The sequence below is a fragment of the Lethenteron reissneri genome, chromosome 63, assembly GCF_015708825.2.
Source record: "Lethenteron reissneri isolate LAM-NWPU_2019-01 chromosome 63, ASM1570882v1, whole genome shotgun sequence".
Taxonomy (NCBI): domain Eukaryota; kingdom Metazoa; phylum Chordata; class Hyperoartia; order Petromyzontiformes; family Petromyzontidae; genus Lethenteron; species Lethenteron reissneri.
Genome location: NC_083841.1, coordinates 672,791 through 689,916, shown reverse-complemented (window position 1 = coordinate 689,916; position 17,126 = coordinate 672,791). Strand labels below are relative to the sequence as shown.

At 48.9% G+C, this 17,126-nt stretch overlaps 1 protein-coding gene across 1 annotated transcript; it reads right to left on the bottom strand.

Annotated features, from left to right (window-relative positions):
- Window positions 1-5,801: 5,801 nt before the first annotated feature.
- On the bottom strand, window positions 5,802-17,018 carry ZNF330 (zinc finger protein 330). The gene is made up of 9 exons (XM_061577029.1): window positions 16,719-17,018; window positions 15,363-15,382; window positions 14,314-14,384; window positions 13,995-14,074; window positions 12,553-12,679; window positions 11,229-11,333; window positions 9,718-9,764; window positions 9,148-9,265; window positions 5,802-8,744 (listed from the first exon to the last, which is right to left on the bottom strand). Exons 1-9 carry the CDS (start codon window positions 16,836-16,838, stop codon window positions 8,362-8,364), a joined length of 1,071 nt encoding a protein of 356 aa, XP_061433013.1. The 5' UTR covers window positions 16,839-17,018; the 3' UTR covers window positions 5,802-8,361.
- Between the last annotated feature and the right edge of the window lie 108 nt (window positions 17,019-17,126).

Sequence of the window (17,126 nt, the reverse complement as noted above, 5' to 3'; positions counted from 1 at the left end):
CTTGGTGCCAGGATACAAAGGGCATGGGACCGGGTTGAAGCAGATTTATCTGAAGCTTCAAACGCCTCAGACACAGTGGTCTCAATTCAGCGGGCCATCCAGCGAGTGAAGGCGAGCAGCTCAAGCTACAAGCTGCTGGCAAATAAATACATCTCCCTCCTGATGAAGGTGAGAACAGATGAGGGCATTGAGGGAGTGCGCACGCAAGAGCACTTCCTTGAACTGCTCGATGATAATGTGCAGGCAGTGATACAAGACGCAGTGGACCATGTGGAGGGCTTAAGAGAGACACAATCTCAGCACTCTGTCTCATCCAAGTCCACCACAAGATCTAAAGGCTCAGCACACTCACAGATATCATCTACTAGTATGGCAGCAGCTCAGGTACGTGCAGCAGCAGAAGCAGCAAACGCCCATATCGCCTACATGGCTGAAGAGGAAGCCATGCTAATCGAAAAGGCCCGCATACAAGAAGAAACAAGCATAGCAATTGCTGCTGCACGGAGGAAAGCAGAGCTGGAAGAACAAGAGAGTAAATTAAATGCTACTGCCGTACGGAGGAAAGCAGAGCTTGAAGAGCAAGAGAGTATATTAGTGGCTACTGCCACACGGAAGAAAATTGAGCTGGATGCTAAGCTAAGCACCCTACAACTTAAAAAAAGCAGCTGCTGCAAAGGCCCAGGCAAAGGTGCTCGAAGCAGCAGCCAATCTGGATAAGGAAGACAATTGGAGTGAGTTTGTCACTCGAATACCTGTCAAGGACCGTGATCAACTTATCAGAAAAAATATTTTGGACTGGTCTGAACAATGCACCAATGCCCCTCCACCAAACGATACTGAACAAAGGCTGGACGTTCAGGCATCGCCATCTCCGCACCGAGTGAACATGAATGCTGTCTACGGGAATGATAGAAATGCATATCCTGCCCTGGCAGTTAGTTGTCGACTCGGCGTCGCACACGTGGGGTCAGACGTGCATGCATCAAGTCAGACCCACATTCCAGACAGTCACATAAACGGATCAAACCAACATGATCGAACCCCTTTGGGCCCACAATCCAAAGCAATCGCGAATGACGGCATGCAAGGCAATACAGCCAATAATGGCACCTCACAAGCGCCAGTATGGACACACCCTGGATCAGCAGGCTTAGGGGACTTTGCTAGATACCTGGCTCACCACGAACTAATCAACACAGGACTCGTTAAGTTTGATGACCACTCTGAGAACTATCGAGCCTGGAGATCTACCTTCAGGAATGCAATCCGAAATGCAGACATCTCTGCAAGTGCAGAACACGACCTGTTGGTGAAATGGTTAGAAAACGAATCTGCAGAGTACGCAAAGAGGATCCGGTCAGCAATCATAGACGACCCTGCCTCAAGCCTGCATGCTGTGTGGGAGAGGCTCGAGGAGTGCTATGGTAGCCCAGAAACCATTGAGAAGACTCTCTTCAAGAAGTTGCAGAACTTTCCAAAAATCTCTGATCGAGACAATGAAAGATTGCGAGAGCTTGGAGATCTTTTGATGGAGCTTAAATCAGCCCAGGCTGACCCCTACTTACCAGGTCTCATTTTCTTGAATACCTACCATGGAGTGAACCCCATCCTAGAGAAATTGCCATTTCACGTGCAGGAAAAATGGAGAACAGCGGGTTCAAGATACAAGTCTGAGCATCAGGTTGCATTCCCCCCATTCTCTTTTTTTTCTCAAAGTTTATCTGCAACCTGGCTAAGACCAGAAATGACCCGAGTTTTATGTTTGGCACCACGGGGGTTTCCAGTCCAGATCTCCCAAAAATGGAAAGGGCAATGGCAAAACGAGGAACAGCAAGAGTGCCAATTTCCGTACACAAGACTCAGGTTTCTCCTATGGCATTCGCAAACTCCGTCCAGGCAACCACCACAAAGAAAAAGATAAATGATCCAGAAAAGCAATGCCCATTGCATAATAAACCTCACTCCCTCCAGAAATACCGTGAATTCAAGAGGAAGCCATTGGAAGAGTGGAAGAACATTCTGAAAGAATTTGGAGTATGTTTCAAATGCTGTGCTTCTACAAACCACCTTGCAAGGAATTGGAAGGCAGATATCAAGTGCGAGGAATGTGACAGTGACAAACACGCAACTGCTCGGCACACATTTTACTCCACCACAGTGGCACTAAGGCTTCCGATCCAGAAGCAGAGCACGGCAGGGAGCAAGGCGAAACCGCTGCACTTCGTCAACCACAACCAAATGCACAGAAGTCTGTGGAGAAGGCTTCAAAGGAAGATCTAGCTCAAAGATATGCCTTAAAGTGACTACACGCAACAGAAAATCCAGGAAAAAACAGCAGTCTTCCAGAAAAAGCACCGTATTTCAACGCTGTGCAAAATCCCAGTGGGATGCAAGTCAAACAATAACCATAAGACAATTTAAATTAAAGTTATCAGACTAACTCTGTACTACAACAAAAACATGGCTAAACCAAAACGTTTTTAAAATCACCAAAATAAAGCGATAAAAACAATTTAACAGTGATCGACCTAGGCGAGGCAATAACCGATTCAGACAATCGTCACTGGTCTTTGCCGTGAGCGGGAATCTAACTGGTTGGCCGACTTCGTGGCGAAGTGTGTTCATCACGACACTACCGCTTCCCACATTTACACACTCATATCCCGCAGCATCTGCCCCGACAGCCTTAACAGACTGTTGGGGCAGGTGCTGTTAGCAAGCACATGTGAAGGCCAACACGGCTTGGTGAATGAGTTATTGTGTGAGAGAGAGCTTGAGAGGGTGGGCAGGTGGTTTTGTGAGTGATTGATTGGTATAATCTTGATTTGAAGCTTTCGTGACTGCAGGAATCCATATTCTCGTTGTTGTCGTTGTTGTATCCTTAAATCTTGTATCTCAATTTTAACCCACTTCCCAATGTGGTATCGACTGCAAACTTCGTATACTTATGTCTTAATAATGACAATACGAAATTCTATCATAAAAATATATTTTTAAACAATCTTTTAACGCGCTTTCTATTAACTCTGTCTGTTGTCGTATCCTCAAATCTTGTAACTAAATTTTAACCCACTTCCCAATATGGTATCGACTGCAAACTTGGTATACTTATGTCATACTAATGACAATACTATATTCTATCATTAAAATACAAATCTTAAACCATCTTTTTTATATGTTATGTTTCGCCTTGGGTCTAATTGTCCACACTCAACTCACGTTGGCTGTATATCACCACGGTCCCTTACGTTATGGCAAGCCTCGGGGCCACTTCCTGGAGTCGTGGAGTTCTGCCATTACTCGTACGGTACATTTCATTAAAGCGTGTTTTTTTAAAGAAGTATTTTTTAATATTACTTATTACTTTTAATTGCATCACGTGATATAATAATTATTTACATTTGTAAGACTTTCCTGGGCTTCCCCGGGTTTGGTTGGAGTGGCTCGGGTACTCCGTTGGACAAACATCAATGAGAGACTCCTCTGCATTTTCTCCTCTCGATGGCAAAGGCAAGCGTTGGTTGGGGATTGCTCTTTTTGGGGGGTTTTCATGGATTTGATGATGGTCATTCACACTCGGGTCAACAAATCCGCTTTGTTACAGGCAGTTGGTAGGTGGACCACTGGCATGGGGCAGTGACATGCCGGAGCAGCTCACTGCTCGCTGTAGAGGTTTATTATTTGAGACCCACGGCCGCCCGTGTTTAAAGATCCCGTGACGTTATTTGAAAAGAGTCGGCCCTGTCTGTCCAACAACATGGTCCAGTGTGCAAATTACACGCAAGTAACTTAATCACAAAGCAATGTCGCCCTCTACTGGGCAGCTGCGGGCCTTGTACGAGAAGAACGGTGCCAATCGCAAATGTAATCAATGTAATCCAGTATTTTTTGGAGACTCCATTTCCTTTCCTATGCTTCCAATGTTTGTCGCATTAATGCCCAACGTAAAACTCATTGTAATTTGATGTAACTCACTTTCAAATATATGTGTTACCTGCCTTTCATGTAATTTATTTATTCCAAAATAACTCATCCACCTCCATGATTATAGCTTTTACCTTTTCAGCGCATTGTGGGTCATGGCCCCGTGTTTACTCTCTCCCTATGTGATTCTATGGGTCTTTGTGCAATGTAACGTGTACCACGTGATCAAGAGCTACGTTCGCCTAATTCACACTAAGGCCCGGCGTGTTGTCATCTTTTTATTTCTCGACAGCAACATCGTGTAAGAGATGTGTAAAGATGTATGGTTGTAATTACCATAAACTCTCCTAAATACACGGGTTTAATGTGATGCGCTTGGTTGCAATTTCTATTGCATCTGTTGCCCTTGTTTTGTTGTCGTATAGACTAAGTGCAATGTTGATGCCGGAAAAGCATAATATACAATTCTAATACAAATGTTAATTGCTTAATTTATGCATCACCCACCCCTTCTTCCAAATCCATCCCCAACCCGACACATTTCAACGTTATGCAGTGTATTCATGTCTAAAAGGTCGAGATGGGCAATCATATCACCTAAGTAATCTATACTCTATAGATTAGCAGTTTAATTGCTCAATCAATTGTATGAGATGAAAAAGCCGGACCTCTGTTCACAGAAGTGCTTCTGGGCTCGGCTTGTAGTGGCATCGGGGGATGCCACTGCTTTCCACACTAGGCCGGCCCGTGTGTGGAGCACGGGCCGTGCTGCTCACACCACCTGCAGGACGGCGGTTGTGCAACGTGCACTCCATGTGCAGTGTCAGCGCTCGGAGGCAAGGGGGCGAGAGCGCGGGGAGCTGCGCATGGGTGACAGGGGGCCATGGCACTCCGGACGAACCCGGAGGGCTCGTGGCCGGATGTGCCGGGGGTGGGGCCCCCAAAGAGGAGGGCTCTGGGACCCCGGGACCAGTTCCAGGGGCCTCTGGAAGGGTCGAGAAGGGAAGGCGTGCCTCGGGGCGGAGGAAGCCCCGGGACTGGGGATATAAGCCGGACCCCTAAACGGGTCCGGCGGTTGTTGCTGATCTGAAGTCATGAAGACGTCCTCCAAACGAAGAAGTCCTGGGGTGAAGACCAGGACTCGAGTCGGAATCCGGCTTGACGGCTCCCTTCTCCCAGTCGCGTTAGGGCAAGTTAGCCCGGAGGGACCATCTTCCCAGTTACCTAGTGAAAGGGGCAGCCACCCCTTGTGCTCGCAGTTATAATAAAACGTGTGCCTCCAAGAAGTCTCGCTCTCCCTCTGTACCCACTGCACAATTGAGCACGTCGCGCGAGGTGTGGATTTGAAAGGGGTTCCTGCCTTCAGAGGTCACGATTAACGTCATTTGTAAAGGGGCCTGAGTAATCGACTACAAAATAAGTAGACCATACAAGTTTTTGTTGATTAATCGACTGTATTAACGAACTGTCCAAGCTATTATATGGATGCGACACAAAGTAAATTCTGCTCTTGTTCAGCAAGAGAGGGTTATGGTGTCACGTGGGAAGAGGCCGAGGAAGCTTGGAGAATCACGATTGCTGGTCAAGGTGCTCCTGCTGGGTCCGTGGGATTCGGACCTCTGCAGGTTGAGTGCTCTCAATTATGTGCATCAGTGGATTTCTACAGATTACTTCAGAATTGAAGCGTTAAGATGGGGTGAGGCCATCCTGCGTTAATATTTCCATTCGTATTGAAGTTAATTCGCGAGTAGTTCTGACATCTTCCAGTCATGTTCTGGCACAATGTGGTGCACTGCTCATCATAAGAGATGTCTGCCTTATCATAAGATGCCAGTGGCATGATTTAAATGAGGTTAAAATAGATTTCAAACTACATATGACTGTCAATTTTATCCACTTTATTGAACTGAAGCACATGCATTTGCACACAAGGTGGGATTTATTTGTTATTGTAATGCTGGGCAAAATTACAACTTTATTAAACAATCCTAGTTTGTACTCAGCAGTTTGCCCCGTCGACACACTCAGCATATCTGCCTTTCATGCTCAAATGACAACACTGGCCAACAGTTCATTGCGAGCGTTTTACTGAACGTGCCCAAAATATCACTCGACGTGTGCTCATTGCCACAGAGCGAGTTTACAGAATGGTAAGAGAACGACCGTCACCAAGAGTTGATCTGCGTAACATCGCGTGCCAATCTGCAAACAGGAGTGCAACGGAGGTGTGTCCGTCATTGGTCAGTGATGACTTTAGTGTCGAAGCCGTCCCAATGCTCTGCCGTCAATCGTGTGCTCATTCCACACTGTAGAGCCTTCACAGGAATTATACAATGGGAAATAGTACATTATCGATATCCGAGGGTGGTTTATCCAGATTGCAGATTAACCTTGCAGAAAATAATAAAATGTTCATGCACCCGCGGGTTAATTATTAAGTTCTCACGTAACTGTAAATAGGTCAGCAAGTAACCGATTACTTGGATACAAATGGATGGCATCCGATCTCACCGCCATTATATGTAGATGAACAAATATTTAAATAACTAATTTTCTTGTTTGACATTATCCGTATTGTTTTATCTAGGCAACCCCTCCCTCCCATTACCCTGGATAACTGAGAGTTGACAGTGACATCATGAGAAATGACATCACAGGAACTAATGGCAATTTACTTGAAGTGGAACTTTGAGGTGTTGGGTCACGTTAAGCAAGTGATGGCATTCAATGGCAGTTTGGTTTCAGGTTACATTTCATTGCTCTGTCGCCGCTTGACATTTCTTTAATTTCACGAAAACATTCCAGGCAAAATTTAGGCTTGGAGATGTCAAATTTCCACGAGAACTGGGGAACTGTGCCAGAACAGCGTTTGACCAGAGAACATGTATTTCCAAATGAAGAATCATATGAACTCTTACCTATTACAATTATGTTAATCGTGTTGTTACCGACGATCGCTTGACATAAATGGGCCTGTGTTCAGTAACCGTTTGTTGAACTAAAAAACTTCTCCGCTGTACCAATCCCTACTGGTTGCCAAAGACAGAGGTAGGGCCACATTTTCTAACCACACGACCTCTCAGGCTCGAGTTGACCCTAAATTCCGCTGTGATGTCTCGAGTTCAACTCTGAAGAGACACGCTTGTGTTCAACCCAGCGACATGCTTCATATTATCAGCAGCCATGGTCTATCCACTGCTGGATGAAGACCTCCCCATGCCATCTCCCTCATGCTCGCGATGCCACCATCCATCTCGCTCTGCTGACCTCACTGCTCCGTCTCTCAGGCACATTCTCTTTGCCTGCCGTTCCCATCGCCAGTCTCGTCCGTTGGTCATTATCCATTACAGTGACGTGTCCTGTCGATACCCATTTACTTTCCTTGATGGTCAATAATGTCTAAAATTTGTGCCTCTTCCCTCCGATCCACACGTTCCTCTTTGTGTCAAGTGTATTTCAAAGAATGTATGTCTATCCATAAATCTTTGAACACTTTTCAGATGAACGTTTCAGATATACGGGGGAAAAATAACAAAAATAAATTTGAATGCAAATTAGTCTGACCTCGTCTGTAGCTAAATTAGCGTGTCAGAATCTTTTTTTTTTAACAAACGTTTCCCTGACCACCATTAAACGACCGGGTAGAGCACAGGGAGAAGGGCTGAGGCCAAGGGGAGCCCCACCATTCACCAGGCGTGGGTGCACACTTGCGCAATCGGATCGCTCTTGAATATTCAGAATTTTAAACAAAGCAGAGACATCCACATTCAGTTGAATAATTTCTTTCGGACCATATGTAGCTAACTGTGCTAATCGGAGGTGCGGGGGAAGGACAAGATACTAAACACAAAAAGCGGTTCGATAGAAATGAGTTTTCAATTTAGATTTAGAAGTGCGTAGCTCCAGTGGCTTCCTATAATTGGAAGTGTTCCAGGTAGCCGCAGAAGCACATCTGAAAGCGCGTGATGCAGTGACCACCTTTGTTCGATGGTTAGCCAAAAGCCGCTGCTGCGAGGATGACCGTAATTTGCGTGATGTGACCACGTTCCAGAACTGATCGTTCAGGTGTGGACCTGGCTCTAGAACAGTTCCTGGTGCCATTCCCTGGGTCAGGGTAGCCTGGTTACCATTTGGTGATGGGAACGCAACATGAGAATCACTGAATTCAAGCAAGGACACGCTCACACTCACACACACACTTGGAGGGCAAGACTCGCATTGTAAACATTGCTACGTGTAGAATGACCTCAAGCCCCTTCACCACCACCACCACCACCTCGACCGCCACCACAATCAGACCTAGGGGTCAATTATCATTACAATGACAGTGGCCATGTGAGCTCAAATTATGACCGCGATGCCACTGCGATTGCAGTTCATTACGATTAACGACACGATTACAACTGTAATTGAGCCCAGGTACAGCGGTCATCGCTGCTACTCGGGTTGCTCCTCCTCATAGTGGGCATAGCCGCTGGCGTATGTGCGGCCCAGGTTCATTGCTCCGAACGGACTCTCCACCTCCTCTCCTCCTGCAGGCATCGCCTCCTTCACCTTGTCGGCCACCTTGCCGTCACCGGCTTTGCCCTCCTCTTCCTCTTCCTCCTCCTCCTCTTCTTCGTCATCGTCGTCGTCGTCGTCATCTTCCTCATCGTCGTCATCGTCAGGGGAGCGGGAGGCGGTGGCCCCGCCCCAGCCTCCCCAGGCAGAGGCCCCAGTGGCCCCGTAGCCGCCGTAGCCGCCGTAGCCGCCGTAGCTGTCGTCGTCCTCCCCGCCATCGTCGCCCACCCCCGACTGGCGGCCAAACTTCACGCTCCGCGCTGTGGGGTGGGGAGGGGGTGGGGCGGTACACGACGAGGGAGGATGGGGCGACACGGAGGTGTCAACCGGAGGTCCGCCGAACACATCATGTTGCGGACTGACGTAGCGTCCGCATTTAAAGCCGCTGCCGTGCAAAGATGATGGGCAATCAAATCTGCACGCGAGTCTCCGGGTTCTCAGGTGGGGTTAAGCTGGAGTGCGTTTGCCACTTTCTGCAGAGGTCTGGCAGGCCATCCTGGTTAATACTACGGACATATAAACCATAAAATATTACGTGCTATTTATTTCCCCGTAGACGTTGGAGAACCCCGTGATGTAATTTTAAGAATAGTATGCCATCGTGTGCCAGCCTCGCAGTCCAAGTTTGATAAATGGTGTGCGTGTCGTCCACAAAGAACATACTGGACATGCTGAGGTCCTTTGTCTGCTGGGTCTCGTGGCCACACTTGGGGCAGGGCGGATTGTGGTTCTTCTCCTGCTTGAACACTTTACTCCGCACGTGATCCGCACAGTAGCACGCCTGCACAACACACGAACAAATTATGCACATCACACATATGTACATACACTTATAGATATACATATACACACATTCATTGAATCCAGCACACACGAAGACAAGACAAAGATCCCCCGCACAGCCATCAAAACTGTCAAAGCAAGTCCTGATATCGAGCACCTTTTTAAGGCTGGCATGGCACACAATGGAGTGGTGCCTACTACCACGCTTAGCCACCCATTTCCCTAGTTCTCGTTCACACCAGCTACTCATTTAAGGCTGAGTCAACCTAGAGAAGACACAGGACCGGTTCTGATATCACTTGCCACTGATATTTGTGGCTAGAAATGAAATCTGTATGCCACCACGTGTTCTTACGTTCTTGAGTCTTTAACAACATCAGCACAAGCACACACACCACAAACACACATAAAAACGCAGTGGATAAACAAGACTGCCGATCGTGATCATACCTTGCATCTCAGGCAGGAGTGCTGGCCGAGGCGATTGCAGGATACACCTGGGCAATGGACAGGGACTTGTTAACAATTCATACAATGAGCACGATAACAAAGATAAACACTGGGCACTTCTTCTCTGTATGGCAGATGTTGATGTAGAGCAAGAACTGTAATTAACATTGAGGTGGTCCAGCCAGGTGATTGTGTCAGCAGCGGAGTGTATCGCCGTGATTATGCCTCCGTCATTTAGATCTGAGTTTTAAACATTTCCATTTTTAAATCAAGTATTATGCATCTGCCATGAAATTCAGAAGACAGTACTGGAGCACACACTCCAATGCTACTGTGATTACTGTGCAGCACAGGATCGAACTGAACTGCCTGGCGCGTGGTGGTTATGCGCCAAGTGGTGCCTTACATGCTTGCAATCTGAGCTTTGGAAATGCAATTTTCATTTTCATAAAAAAGTTCACCCAAAAAATAATATAAGGGGTTAAACTAGTGGCTATGCACGCCTGTAGTCCAGCAGGGTGGAGACGAGAATTGGTGGATCAAATACATTCGTGAACCTCCCTCTCTACCTGTGGGCATCGAGATTACCATCTCCTGGCTTGCCAGGGGTTAGGTGGCAGTACAGCAATTGGATTAAATCTGTACAGTACCGTTACCCCCTTCACACACGTGGGTTTTATCCGGGTAATCTCGCTTTTTTAACACGTGTAGTGCGCTAATTAGATAGACTTGTACTTGGAGGCAACACTTGTATTTAACACAACGGGTAACTCTTAACAGGATAATAACATAGGGTGGTGACCACCACGGCTAACTACACTAATACTCGCGCGCTATTCTATAACCGGACCCGGACAGCCAAGGAGCTGCCTGGTCCACACGTGGAGACCGAGGACCGGGAATCGAGGACGGCGACTTCATTCCCAGAGCTGAACTCGGGTCCCTCCCGGGACCTCGCTTATATCCCCCGTGGCCTGGCTGGCTCGGCCCCTGGCCACGCCTCCCTTCCAGAACCCTCGTGGGGACTCTGGATCCCCCATCACGTGATCCTCTCACTCCCGACTGGGGCCCCCCTGCCCCCTCTCGTCCGGTCACGTGTCCCCCCCCGGGTTCACCCCGCGGTCACGTCCTGGTGCGACCCTCTTCACGGCGACACCCGTCCTCCACCCCTACAGTACCGCCCCACACACGGCACTGTCTCTGCACCGTGGTGGCCCCCTTGAGGCCACTACACATGTATAAACAATCATTAACAGTTGCCCAACATCCCAATATAGGACCACACAGCTTGTGCAATTGGTGGCGCCAGTTGATGGCTGCCTTCGCAAGCGCTCATCTGTGGTGTTCCGTGCCTCTCTGTAAAAACTGTTCGTTACAAATTCTTCAGTATTTTGAGATGCGATCTGCATGAGTGACGCCGCTATATGAATAAAGCAGGGCGGCTCTATCCAAAACAATTCACAATAATCATAGTCTTCACCATCATTGTGATTATTGCTTTACAGCCTCACATTTGTAGGTCTCGGCCTCCAGCACCTGGCAGCTTGCTTGGTGTTCAAACTGATCGTCCTCACAAAGGAAGTTGCTGCAGAATGAGCAGCGGAAAATGCGGCCTCCTGTACAACACAGGGGGAGGGACGAGACAAACACGGCCACTTACTCACTGGCTTCTTACCAGTGCAGTATCGACACGTAGGCTTTCGCGACCAATATTATTCATAATCAACGTTTTTGGGTTTAGATCGCGTTATTTATGTGTCGTAACCCTCCACCACCCGACACGGCCAATCAGTAAAAAAGTGTCACGTTGACAAAAGACAATTAGTTCACTGCTTTAGCCCACCGGTGTGTTGAAGCGTGAAACCACAACAATTTACAATTTGAGTACGACGTTTTACCAGCGAAACGTCGTACTCAAATTGAAAAAGAGCTCATAGCTTATCGGATTCCTCCAGTCTAAATACAGATTCTGATAACCACAACATCAAGAGCAACACTTGCACAAAGTAATGGAACATTTTAGAGCACAGTTTTTCTGTAGCCTATGGGAACCCCTGATAACGGCCAACCCTCTCCCTTTTGATATTAGGAAGCCACTGGAGCAATGCACTTTTAAATCATCTAGATTGAAAACTCATTTCTTGAGAGCTGCTTTTTGTATTTAGTTTGTTGTCTTTCCCCGCACCTCCTATTAGCACTGTTGGCTATGTACGGTGCGAAAGAAGTTCAACATACATACGTGCAGCACTAGTTACTTCAGTACCAACTTACCATAATCAACGTTTTTGGGTTTAGATCACGTTATTTATAAATGTCTGAACCCAAAAACGAAAGCCTACGTGTTAAACTGACCAACTTACCAGCGGGAACCTGGCGCAGTGGAAAACATTGGCACTGGGGAGACAAAGGTGGCCAGAATGGTGTTGGCCAAGCTAACATCTTCTGTGCTGGGCCCCGGGTTAATAGATGTCCACTAAAAGTGCATTGTAGGCTACACGTGAGTGTATGTGGGTGTGCATACAGTGTGTGAACATGTGAAGAGGCCGAAAGAGCGATGCTCACAATGAGCGGAGTGCCGGGGCAACTAAAATGCGGCAAGGTGGCAGTAGGGAGTCAAGGTGCTGCATTTGTCAGTCGGTCAGTCAACCCATGACACCTGGGGGTCTGTACCGTGACCTCGTGTCCGCAGCGAGAGACTTCCACACTTATCGTAACCTCTAAGTGCACTTAGCCTGGCACATGTGCTGTGGTAATGCCACTACCACTTAGTAGTGAATGGTGGCTGTTATTGTTGTTGTGTACGTATGTGCGCATGTGCGCGTGGGCGGGCTTCACCGTGGTCCCAGAGGCCACGTTCGCACTCCACACACTCGGCATCAGCCAGAGGACACGGGCACGAGTGGATGCTCAGGCACTTCCTCCCGTGGCAAATCCACGCTTCGCAGAAGTCGCACACGGCACCCTGCATGCAGAAGTGGGGGCACACGCATTACACACTCCCCACACACACACACAGGGGCACAACCACAACAGCCAACATCCACCACTAAGTGGCGATGACATCATCACGGCACTTGTGCCAGGCTAGGTACACTTTGAGCCCACGTGAAATGTCAAAGGCTCGCTGGCAGGGGGTCACGGGACTGATCATAGGTGCCATGGGTTGACTGACTGAGATGACTGGCAGAGGCGTTTTATCCGCCCGGCGCACCACTTGTTGTTGTGTCGCTCCTCTGCCCTCCGCTGTTGTTGGAGGGTGACTGCCTCCAACTGCCCAATAGCATCTTTCATGAGCCTCCTCCACAGAGGCCGATTTTGACACCGCTGTTACCAATCTATGGCGAGTCCACTCAGCTCCATATCCTCCTGTACTGCATCCCACCAGTTTAGTCCCATGAACCGGGTCAAACAAACTGTTTGGGCATGCCGTGACTGGGCATGCGGGATACATGACCCAGCCAATGTAGCCTTGACTGTTGGAGCTCACCAACGGAACCGTGCCCGTATTTTTCAAGGATTTATGAGCTACAGCCTGGTTAAACCAAAAATTGATTGTACGCATGTTTATAACTGGCGCAAATGTTCCATTAGAGGAGTTCATGTTTCGCAAGTATACAGAAGGGAGGTCAGGGCATAACTTTGGCCAAGAACACCTGTAGCTTCGTGTGGATTGGCACGCCAGGTAGCTTTCACACAGCATTATGCAACTGATGAAGATAATGCTGCGCAACTGATTCGGAGTGAGTGCGCTGCTGCCAAACCCGAGCTGCTCATAAGCACACTGCCCAAATATGTAATCTTTGCACTCTCTCCAAAACTGCCCCATCACTCATGAGGAGTTGAGGGGTGGAGTGTTACATGATACAATATACCCAGGCATGCAGTTACAAAGACAAAGATCCCCCGTATAGCCTTAACAGACTGTTGAGGAAAGTGCTTTTAGCAAGCATCTATGAAGGCTGGCACAGCACATGAGAATGTTGGTGGCTAGCACCACGTCTGGCCGCCTTTGTCTCCAAAGTGGTGATGTTTATACATTGCACCAGGTACTAATTTGAGGCTGAGTCGACCTAGGGGAAGTCCAGTGCCAGTTAAGATATTCAAATTCGGGTCACATGATTCTTGGCGCAGTACGCTAACCACTTCACCACTGCTCTCCACATCCACATTATACACACACGCATTGATACACACGCATTGATACACACACACAGATACACACCCACGTCGCAGCGCTCGGTGTTGTGTGTGTGCGAGAACCCAGGCCAGGCACTCACCACCATGGCGAGGCCCGTGCTGAACACGCCAGGGTGCCGAACTACACAGTCCGAGCTTTTCTGCATGCACTTGGTCTTTCCTGAGCGACACGGAGACAACGTTATAGATTTCAATGCAATAAGCCACTTCGTTGAGATACCATTTGTAGCCAGGTCATGTTTTAAAAAGAGCTACATAGCTCCGTGGGCCTTACCTGGTAACATACAAAATAGTTTAATAGTTTTAATTCTCTGACAGCGTGACAACCGACATTGGGGAGATTATGCCATTGCAGCCATATAAAGCTTAGGTGTAGCGGAGTGGCGGTGAGTCACCTACCACACTGGCCGCACATGGGCAGCTTTTGCACTGAGCTGCAGAAGTAGCAGAAGGCCCTGTTCTTCTGTCGCCTTCAAGGGAAAGCAGAGCGACACTCAGGCAACATGCCTATTCACAGGACACGTGTGCAACACAAGTCTCACCACCGCAGCTGCGTTCGGAGGAAGGGACGAGTGGACAAAATCACTTGAATGGTGCCGTTTCATTTCGTTATAAAAGCAACATGGATCTTCAGCAATGTGGGCGTTTCCTTCGGGAGATTAAATCGTACATAACCCTGAGAACAGCACGACTACCGCCCCCTCACAACTCAATGACGAGACATGAGCCGATCCAATAATGCACGTGTGTTTGTCCTATTGACCTAAAACAGATTCTCATGCACAATTCTATGGATGTATTTATCGCATTGCTTAATATGGATTTTGATTCACGCATTGTTACACCCTTCCCCAATTACCAGGGTACGTGTGTGATGTACGACGCGATGCGATGGGCAACGATGATGAAGCGAAACGTCGTACTCAAATTGTAAATGTTGTGGGTTTACTCTCCAACACACCGGTGTGCTGAAGTAGTAACTAATTGGCTGTCGGGTGGTGGCCGGTTAACGACACATTGATATTTACGCAATCCAACCCACAAAACCTTTATTATGCGGTGTATAGGTGAGGTGTGAGTGGTGTGTGCAGACCTGTTGAGTGGTGTGTGTAGATCGTGCAAATGTACAACCCTTTTTCAACCCACTGATAGATGAAGGCCTCCCAATACCATGCGGACCATTTGACCATTCTTCACGCTGGGTTGGCAGGTGGGGAGCATAGATGTTGGAGCATAGCAGCAAGGTACAACGGATCCTTCTACACAGGTCGCTGCGGATGCGAGTGCCGTCAAAAGCATTCAGCGTGTACCCTGACCATCACAAGCATTGTTATACTGCACTTTCTATGCTCCCACATCGATGCTGTCTATCCGCACCCAGCCGTGGAATTGACATGTTGACTTTGACACAACTCTTGAGTGTTTGTGGCCGTGTGTCTGGATCCTACCTTTGGCACTTGTCGCATTCCTGCAAGAGAAGATAAATGTAATGTTAGTCAGTCTGGAGGTCAACGTGGTCAATGCAACCAGGAGGTCGCGATCACCCCCAAGCACCTCCTCTACAAGCCTCAGAATCGCCCCCATGTGGCTTGAGGTCCTTTAAAAACCACTCCTGATATAGTCACAACGCGAGTGAATGCATCACCATGGTACGGGTGAGGGCATTCGTTCATCAACGAGTGTGCGAGTGAGTAGAAAAGTGAGTGACTCGGTGAGTGACTGGGTGGGTGACTGGGTGGGTGACTGGGTGGGTCACTGGGTGGGTCACGGCTATGGGGTGGGCGAATACGTGGGTGACTAGGTGGATGGATGAGTGGGTGACAAGGTAACTGAGCGGATGACTAGATAGTGAGTGACTAGATAGTGAGTGACTAGGGTGACTAGGTGGGTGACTGGGGGGTGGTGACTGGGTGGGTGACTGGGAGAGTAATCAGATGGATGACTGGGTGGTGACTAGGTGGGTGACTATGTGAATGACTGGGACAGTAATTAGATGGATGACTGGGTGGGTGACTGGGTGGGTGACTATGTGAATGACTGGGAGAGTAATCAGATGGATGACTGGGTGGGTGACTGGGTGGGTGACTATGTGAATGACTGGGAGAGTAATTAGATGGATGACTGGGTGGGTGACTAGGTGGGTGGCTTGGAGAGTTACTAGGGGGTGGGTGACTGGGTGGGTGTTTGGGTGGGTTACGATGGGGGTGGGTGACTATGGGGTGGGTGACGATGGGATGGGTGACTATGGGATGGGTGCCTTGGCGGGATGGGTGACTAGCGGGTGGGTGACTAGCGGGTGGGTGACTTTGGGGGTGGGTGACTATGGGGTGGGTGACTAGGGTGGGTGGGTGACTATGGAGTGGGTGAGTATGGGATGGGTGACTAGGGTGGGTGGATGGGTGACTAGGGTGGGTGGGTGACTAGGGTGGGTGGGTGACTAGGGTGGGTGACTATGGGAGGGGTGACTAGGGTGGATGGGTGACTATGGTGGGTGACTAGGGTGGGTGACTATGGGAGGGGTGACTAGGGTGGGTGACTAGGGTGGGTGACTGGGAGGGGTGACTAGGGTGGGTGACTAGGGTGGGTGACTAGGGTGGGTGACTAGGGTGGGTGGGTGACTATGGAGTGGGTGACTATTGGAGGGGTGACTATAGGTGGGTGACTAGGGTGGGTGGGTGACTATGGTGGGTGGGTGACTATGGGAGGGGTGACTAGGGTGGGTGACTAGAGTGGGTGACTATGGTGGGTGGGTGACTAGGGTGGGTGGGTGACTATGGGAGGGGTGACTAGGGTGGGTGACTTACCATGGGCGCGTTGCAAGGGTGCCTCGCCACGTCCACGCGGCCCTTGTCAAGTTCTTGCGCCTTCTGCCGCTGCTTGCGGCTCTCCAGCTTCTTCCGCGCTCCCGTCTTCTTCTTCGGCATGGCCGCTGTGTCACCGCTGTATCTCTAACGACGGTTAGAACATCTGCCGAGTATAATGATCGGTATTAGTGCTGCTGCTACTCGTGGTGGTAGTAGGATCACTCGCGTGGTTATTTCCCAGAGAAACTTTAGCCGAGGCCCGCGCCGCTCCACGCTAGGCCCCCGTGACGTCACGCGACAGGCAGGAGCCGGCGATGTCGATTCCTGCGCGTCGATTCCAATGCTCACGATTCGCGCGCGTGCGCCACATCTCGATTATTCGCTTCGTCAGATTAGATTGTATTCACT

What these genes read in the sequence shown, in the direction of transcription:
- ZNF330 (XM_061577029.1), bottom strand. Translation starts at nt 16,838, where the DNA reads ATGCCGAAGAAGAAGACGGGAGCGCGGAAGAAGCTGGAGAGCCGCAAG. An exon ending in GCACGGGCCTCGCCATGGTG is followed by an intron (nt 12,680 to 13,994) that starts GTGAGTGCCTGG and finishes TTCTGCATGCAG; the next exon opens with GGTGCCGTGTGCGACTTCTG. An exon ending in ACTCCTGCCTGAGATGCAAG is followed by an intron (nt 9,266 to 9,717) that starts GTATGATCACGA and finishes TGTGTTGTGCAG; the next exon opens with GCGTGCTACTGTGCGGATCA.